The 8,277-nt window shown below is 39.2% G+C and overlaps 1 protein-coding gene across 1 annotated transcript; it reads right to left on the bottom strand.

Moving 5' to 3' along the window:
- Window positions 1-1,422: 1,422 nt before the first annotated feature.
- Window positions 1,423-2,462, bottom strand: LOC103695529 (non-specific lipid transfer protein GPI-anchored 15-like). Its single transcript, XM_008776889.6, has 3 exons — window positions 2,078-2,462; window positions 1,930-1,986; window positions 1,423-1,735 (listed from the first exon to the last, which is right to left on the bottom strand). Exons 1-3 carry the CDS (start codon window positions 2,397-2,399, stop codon window positions 1,602-1,604), a joined length of 513 nt encoding a protein of 170 aa, XP_008775111.4. The 5' UTR covers window positions 2,400-2,462; the 3' UTR covers window positions 1,423-1,601.
- Between the last annotated feature and the right edge of the window lie 5,815 nt (window positions 2,463-8,277).

Here is an 8,277-nt window from a genome sequence, read left to right as displayed (position 1 = left end):
GTCAACTGGATCTTTGTTTCTCATCCTTCATTGGTTTACATTTATGTTTTACTTTTAAATCAGGAGTTAAAAGGCATATCCAAAGTGAACCTTACTTGCAAGATGAGCAAAAGATAGCTGACAGAACTATTGCACTTCACTTTAGTCATATATGGCGACCATGGTTAACATGTATGTGTTTGAATACTTTGGCAACACGAGTCTTCAGACGATGCTTCACCGAACTAATTAGAAGAGAGGCTAACCTAGATTACAGGCCATACCGAACTAAAAATGCATGGAATCAGTTAATGAGGATTTTCTTCAGGTTGATGAAGTTTTGTAAAGAATTTGAACTAAAGTAAATGGTGAAATATGGTCTTGACGTGTTGGGATCCGTGCATGCTTTTTTTTTTTTTAATGTATTTGTAGGTCCATAACAGGACCTGCAATGTTCTAAGGTTCATTATGCTGGATGATAGAGATCGAGCACATAAAATTCCTATGATCAACTTAAAAAACAAAATGATGGAATACTTCAGAAATATCTTGAGCAAGTGCAAGGAAGATCCAAAGAAGCTTTTTGAGAGGAGGAATTTACATTTACATTTTTAGGATCAAGAAGAAGGCGGGGACCTCTATAGCAACAGAGTCCGAGACTAAACGTTTTGGGAAATCAATGGGGATAGCAGCTGAAGCCCATCTTAATAAGAAGACAGGCTTATTGGCTAAGAGCCTAGGATTATTGCCATAGTCCATTGCAGACAAAATCTGAAGGGAACATGAATGTATGCCAAGTAACCATCTCTTCTAGATGTCAAAAATATCATTCATTTTTTTCCTTTTGTTTTATTTTTAGGCTCCTTGACAGTCATCTTTCCACTAATGGTAGTTAAACCATTAGAAGTCAAAACTATTCATCTGTTTGTGTTACATTATGCTGTTTCTGTTAAATGCTCCAACTCTGCACTTTTCCTTGTCTATATTATACCAATTGCTATACTCCATACTGTACTGATTTGATATCGGTATTTAGTATAGATGGCGTATCGATATTCGGTATGCTGAAAAGACTTCGTACCATACCGTTTCGATATAGTGCTAGTGTGGCATCGATATGGGTCTATTATGGAGACAATGAATCTTGGTTAAAACAGGAAAGAATACTGACATATCGCTTTTTATTATGTAGTGCAAACTTAAATATTCTTAAATAGGGTACATACCAATCACAAAAACAGAACCAAAGAATAGAATATCAAGTATGCATCATATACCATCCATGGTGTATTATACTGGTTCAATATCGATATCCGGTATAGATAGCATATTAATATTTGATACGCCAAAAAGATTTTGTACTATATCATTTCGATACGGTGCTGGTGTGGCATCGGTATGGGTTCATTACCGAGATAGAGGATCTCGGTTAAAAAAAATAAATAAATACAAAGATATCTCTTTTTATTATGCAGTGCAAACTCAAATATTCTCAAATAGGGTACACATCAATCACAAAAACAGAACCAAAGAATAGAGTATCAACCATACATCATGTACCATCCATGCTTATAATCTATTGGAAAAACAGAGCTCCCTATTCTAGAGACTAACAGAACGTCTTAGAAATTGGTGTAAGATGCGGAAAGGTATGCCGCAGCGAAGAGAAGCGAGAGCATGCTAGACACTGGTATTTTGACAGCAGCCCCATCTGAAAAATCAGTGCCTGTTGCTGGAACATCCTTGGATCCACCACCTGCATCCATTTAAAACACTCCAATCAGACTCAGAACCACTGAATGGCAAGCTTGGTAATGGAAGTACTTCAGTATAAACAACCAGTAATTGTTGCCAGTTCTACTTCAGAGAAGGTTTAAAATACTCCTATTAGTTTAACCATGAAACGTCTGCATCTTTGATCCCAACTTTGGACATTCTTGAGCTCATTACCTGAAGGAACGGTTGGCACCGACGGTGAAGTTGGGGAGCCAGCCGGTCCGCCAATAGCTGCCATCACAATGTTTCGACATGAAAACAATTAGTAGGAGTCTTGATGCATTCATGCGTATGGTGGAGGACTAGGTTTGGCGATGCTCACCATTGCACCGGCTAACTGGTGGAGTTTGAACGTTGCAGGCACCAGGAAGGGCTAGAGCCTGCGTCTGGTTGATGGCGATCCCAAGCGACGAGGCTCCCCCATTGAGGACCGTGCACAGGCACTGTGGTTCCGACTGGACTACGGAGGCAAGCTGCGAGCAGCAGGAGCTTGATGGCGTTGACTCATTGCCGGTTATGTAGTTCAGGCAGGGAGACAAGTTAACGAGGGCGGACGTGCAGCTGCTCGATTGAGCCGAGGCGCCCATCCATAGCATGGCCATGAGGATGGCTGCAAAGCTGACGCAGAACCCTCCTGTCGCCATTTGATATGTGGGAGGTGAGGGAGATGGTGAGGAGTTTTAAGGCAGAGAGTTCTTATGTTTTGGAGTTGAAGGGAGAAAGAAAGGGGGGATGGGTTTATATAGGAGATGCAGAGGAGGAGACAACTGGGCGTGGGAGTTTTGTGGGTGAACGGTTTCTCCTACTTTCCAACGAACTATTTGACGGCTACAGTGATTCAACGGAAGCTCTAAATATTCAAATCTTATTAGGTATCTTGGGTAACAGGCCTACCTAATCGTTTTCAAATATGCTTCAAGGAAGTAACGAGGAAAGAAAGAAACGTATGTTTCCACCTAACTGATTTGTTTAGAACATAGACGCTGATTTGTCCAAATTAATTTATAGATTGGCAGGAAGTTATAGTTTTAATTTTCTTTTTCTCGGTAGCAATGGTGAATATCGAGGTTCCCTTTATGTTCAATTCTGGCTTACTGGCTCCATTTAACTATTATAGACGAGAACTCGTTAGCTCCAACTAACTACGAGTTTGCGCCCCTTTAATTAGTAGTTGAATGCCCTGTCTCCGGAAATGTTGCGGCTTTTGTCCAGCAATTTGGATTGTCAGCAGAGCCAACCATGGGAACAAATATAATATATATATATATATATATATATATATATATATATATATATATATATATATAAATAGAAGGTTAGTTGGTGCATAGTTTTTTATTCATCATGCATGGGAGGCCCAGCCTCATTGGGCCGACCTGTTGGCCCGGCTAGCATCTGAATAAGGCCCGTCCGAACTAGAATCAGGGCAAAGCCTTGGTTGAGCACGGCAAAAGAGGATGAGTCCTCCTCCTCCTCGGACTCTACCGAAGATTAAAAAATTCTAGTCTCCACTCTATATAAGTTCCTCCCCATCCTCTTTATCCTCCATTGGTCCAACCTCGATTAGAGCTCTTTGTCAGAGTTTTCGTCATCTTTACTCTTCAAACATAGATTGTCGTTCGCACTGCCGCCGCATCTAAATGCCGCTGGAAACTAGGTAAGGGCTCGGCCATCTTCGATTTACTTATCTCCTTCTTTTGGACTGTTTGGTCTTTGATTCCAACCAATGATCGCCGAAATTTGGCTGAGAAGGGCAACAAACTGTTTTCCTCTATTTTGGTAGATCAACACATGTCTTTCTTGAATTTGGCTATTTCGGCCACTGGTGCTCGCTGTCGGACTCTTCCTCCAATCCCCTGCAGTGGCATGAGACTATGGCTAGAACTCCGGCTGTTAGGATGGTTAATTTCCGTGATTAAAGGGGTCGGAACCTCTGTTTTGAGTGGATTTGGTGTTGCCGGCCGCCAATCGCCACCGGCCACTTTTTGGCCGGCCATGGGTCCCTGAACTCGAGCACCACCTGTAGCCACCCTCTTTCTTGGTTAAAGAGAGAAGCTTGTTCTCTTTTTTCTCTCTTCTTTTCTCTCTCTTCCCCACCCGATTTTTAGATCGACCTAAGTGAAGGGTCATGATTTAGGGATCATCAGGCGGCGTGTCAGCCCCCATCCTTGTTCTTGCCAAATACTGTTGGATTTGATCACCCTCGATCTCTGTTGAACAATCTGTGCTTTAGTATGAGCATAATTTGATGAAATCATCTTGATCGGACCGACCGAGATGTCAGGCACTCCTACTTGGTCGGTCTTGTGAGGGTGTCGGAATTTAGAGTTTTTACTTTTTAAATAATTATGAAGAAATTCTAATGACAAGTAAAATTTTGGACTATTAGGCTCTGATTTTCGAGATTAATTGGATCTATTAGTTGGATTACCTTTGCAAGATAAGTAATGTAACTCTTTTTTCTAGATCTATTGGCAAATTATAGATATTTGCTTAAACGAATCATACTTGATTTATGAAGTTAATGCATAGTATTTTATTATTATATATGCCTCTTTGTAGAATATTGTATGATTCTTAATTGAACGTATTGATTTTGATATGGATTGTGCTCGATTAATTTCAATGTCGTGTGAATTCATGTATCTTATGATTTAGAATACTAAATATGAGTAAACGAGTTATTGCTTCGAAATAGATTTGAACTCACAGCCAGACTATATCGATACCCTACTAGTAGAGGTTATTCGTTGGTATATTGATACCCTGCTAGTGGAGGGTTATTCACTGGTATATTGATACCCTGCTAGTAGAGTTTATTCGCTGGTATATCGACATTTTGCCAGTAAGAGTTATACATTGGTATATCGACATCCTGCTAGTAGGGGTTATACATTGCCATATTGACACCCTGCCAATAAAAATTATACGCTGGCATATCAATACTCTGTCAGTGGGGGTTATACATTAGCACTTTGATGAGTTCTTCTTCTGGCCCAGCCACAGGATATAAATGTGGTCATAGCTTATGGCTGTCGAGATGAATTTGATAATTTGAAAGATAATTGACTTGTGAAACAAGATTTAAAATTTGAAGTGACTAGATAGCGTATTGTTTTGGCTTTAAATTGATATATTTTGTGTGCTAAATTTCAGTATATTATGATTATTATATTGCTTGATTTATCTAGCTAAAATGTTTGTTGCTTACTAAGCTGTTTAACGCATTATACGATTTTTTACTATTTTTATAGATCCAAAGACTTAGCTCTTCTTGGGGATTTATCATGGAAGAGCGATTAGAGACAATATTTTGACATCTTTATTTAAACTAAAATTTGTTTTAGAGTTGATGCAAGGTTTTGAAAAATTATTGATTTTGTAAGACTTTTAATTTTGTTATTTAATTAGAATATGAACAGTATTATTTAAATTATTTTCATTGCCTGATTATGATATCATGATGAGATGCCTTGCATACTTGAGGAAAAAGTTTTTTATGAGTTTGTGGTGGTTGCCGCGATCTGCGGTTCATGATCTTAGGTTGGGAGCATGATAATTAAAATAATATCAGAGCATGCATGAATAAATAAATTCTAAGACAAAAAATCTGACATAGGATAAGTGTAGGCAGGTAGACACTAGGGGTATTAGAGGTGAATCATTGTTGATAGCATTATAAGCTACTGTAAAGATTTTTTATTAAGCTTTTGTTATTATGTATGAAAAGGTTACCAAGGAATTATGATAAAATTTATTTATAAGGTTTGATACATGATGGAAGGTTGGGCAATCTATGAATCAAGTTACAATTAGTTTAATTTGGATCTAAATTAAGTGCAAAAGGATTAACCATGGAATATTGTCATGCATTGTGATTATTTGTTATTTAAATAAACTTGGAAACTCAAAAATCAATATGAAGGTATATATATTCTGATGTTGCTTAATTTTGAAATTAATTTTTTAGTGGCAAGTGATGAGAGCACAAAAGTGCGATCTATACATCCCTTAAATTAGTATTATTGCTAACAAAAACATGATAAAAATGCTGCATTAATATTATATTTTTGTAGGGTGCAGGTGATCGTAAATCAAAGTTAAATTTCGCATCGGGTCCAAAAATATGCATCACCATAGGTGACCAGCCAACCACATGGGGTCAGTCCCAGTTGCACACTAGAAGGAGCATTAGCTGACTAGGTGTAGCCACATCCAGCGTGCAACCCATCCTCCCACGAGTGATCAACGGCATCCGTGAGCCAGTCCATTCCGCATCGGTTTGTGAATCTCCCGAGCCCCAGCATCCCGTGAAGCTTCTGAGTCCGCCTCTCCCGCGAGCCCATCCACGCGTCCGTAGCGATTCCACCGCGTCCGTCTTCTCCGCATGCAAATCTCCAGTGAAGCTTCCCAGCGCCCGCATCCCAGGATCCATGATCTAATCGTCCGCATCCCGACTCCTCTCGAATCTCCAACGATCCAGCTTCTTCCGGCCACATCATCTCCCAGCATCACAACATCGCCAGCGTCCACACGAGCAAAGGCCAGCCGTCCGTGAAGCCTTCCCGCATCCACTGCTTCCGGATTCGTGACCCCAAGGCACCGTTTCCATCTTCTCCGCTTGTGATCTCAGTGTCCGCATCCCAGCTCCATCTCAAGCTCCATCCGTTCGCTGCCCAGCCGTCCACGTCCGAGTTCCTCACGAGCGCACGCCATCCCAGCAAAAATCTCAGCGTCCGCGATCCAGCTTCCAAATCTCAGATCCACGCGTCTTCCGGATTCGTTTCCAGATCTTCTCCGCGTCCGTGAGCCAACGTCCGCAACCTCCCGCGAAGCATTCTTCCATGATCCCGTCCGACGAATCATCCCGAATCTCCCGAGATCCCAGCTTCTGTGATCATCTTCCCAGCGTCCGCGTGCATCCCGCGAAGATCGCGATCCATCCACCTCTTCCGGATTAAGCAAGCGAATCAGCCTTCCCCAGATCCCACAGCGTCCGGGATACTCGGCATCTCCACGTATTTCGGGAGATCAGGGACTCATCGCATTTTATAGGAGGTTTCTCTTGGCTGGGGAAGGTGCTCTCATTTGAAAAGAAATTAAAAAAACAGAGGAGGAGGAGAGTCCCATTAAAAAAAAAAAAAATAGGGGAGCCCCTGTTTTCCGAGAAAAAAAAGAAAAAGAAAAAAAAAGGAAAATGAAAGAGGGATTAATGCATGAAATGAGTGGCTGATTTCTTAGGTGAAGGGTGATGGAGGAACCTTTGATGTATTACTTTCTTTGAAGTAAATTCTGAACCTTTGCTCTTATTGATTTATATTTTTGATGTGTTATGGGTTCTTGCATAACTATTTTGTAGATAGATTTTTAATGGTTTATGTTTATTGGTACATGGACTGCTTTAGTATTTGATTTGTCGTTGATGTAATAGGTACGATGAATGCTTAGAAATAGAGTTCATATGTCCATAAAATATATTTCATGTTTTGATCTATTCTACTCTTACATCCTTAATCAAGAATCGCAGGATTTATTCTTGAATGCAATATTATCAAGGGGGATTCCGGATCCCTAACCATTTCTATTTGATTGAATTTTGTTCATTGATCTATTATTCTCTATTTTTAATTTCTGAAAATCAAAACATCATCTTAATCCACAAATTTATTGAATTAATTAATCTAAAATTATATTACATAATCTTAAATATATTTCGTTCCCTGAGGATTCGACCTCGGACTCCCGAGATTTTACTACTTGTACGATTCTCCTGCACTTGGGAGAACAATTTTATTTTTGCATCAGCAAGGTAGGATTTATTTATAAGAAGTTATTTAAGATTTGAGACTATGAAAGATTTTTTTTAGCTCGACTTGGAGATTTATTATGGAAGAAAAATTAAAGACAAGATTTTAACATCTTTATTTAGACTAGATTTTATTTTAAAGTAGCTGTAAGATTTTGGGATATTATTAGTTTTGTAAGACTTTTAATTTTGTTATTTAATTAGAATTTGAACGTTATCATTTAAATTATTTCTGCTGTCTGATTATGATATCATGATGAGGTGCCTGCAAACTCGTAGGAAGAGTTTTCTATAAGTATGCGGTGGTTGTCGCGACTCCTGGCTCGCCATCTCGAGTCGGAGGCGTGGCAATGCTGGCTATCATTAAAATTAATTACTTAATATGTGATAGATATTAATGATATTGGTCTTCAATCATCATTAAAATTTAATTCTTAATATGCAACAGAAATTTGGTTATTTAAGTTTTTTTAATTTTTAAAAACAACCATATATGAAGAAAAAATTATACCTCGTGCACCATGCAGGTTAATATTAATGCTGTAAGTTTCGGTATAAAGGTTCAGCTTATACAGATTTTTTCATTCTCTATGTGGAAGACAGTATTAATAATGAGATTTTTTTGCTCTCCCATTCTAGATTGTGCAAATGGGGAATTATGGTTGGGTTGAAGGCCAACTCAGCACCAATCAGATTAACAAAATGACCTGAACCAA

The sequence above is a fragment of the Phoenix dactylifera genome, chromosome 1, assembly GCF_051530095.1.
Source record: "Phoenix dactylifera cultivar Ajwa chromosome 1, Ajwa_hap1_PhDact_Kaust_v1.1, whole genome shotgun sequence".
Lineage (NCBI taxonomy): Eukaryota > Viridiplantae > Streptophyta > Magnoliopsida > Arecales > Arecaceae > Phoenix > Phoenix dactylifera.
This window is presented reverse-complemented; position numbering and strand designations above follow the sequence as displayed.

Bases quoted from the DNA above. Each gene is read 5' to 3' on its own strand.
- LOC103695529 (XM_008776889.6), bottom strand. From the start codon at position 2,399: ATGGCGACAGGAGGGTTCTGCGTCAGCTTTGCAGCCATCCTCATGGCC. The intron at 1,987-2,077 runs GTGAGCATCGCC...TTGTGATGGCAG, and splicing joins ACCAGTTAGCCGGTGCAATG to CTATTGGCGGACCGGCTGGC. The intron at 1,736-1,929 runs GTAATGAGCTCA...AAATGGATGCAG, and splicing joins GGTGCCAACCGTTCCTTCAG to GTGGTGGATCCAAGGATGTT.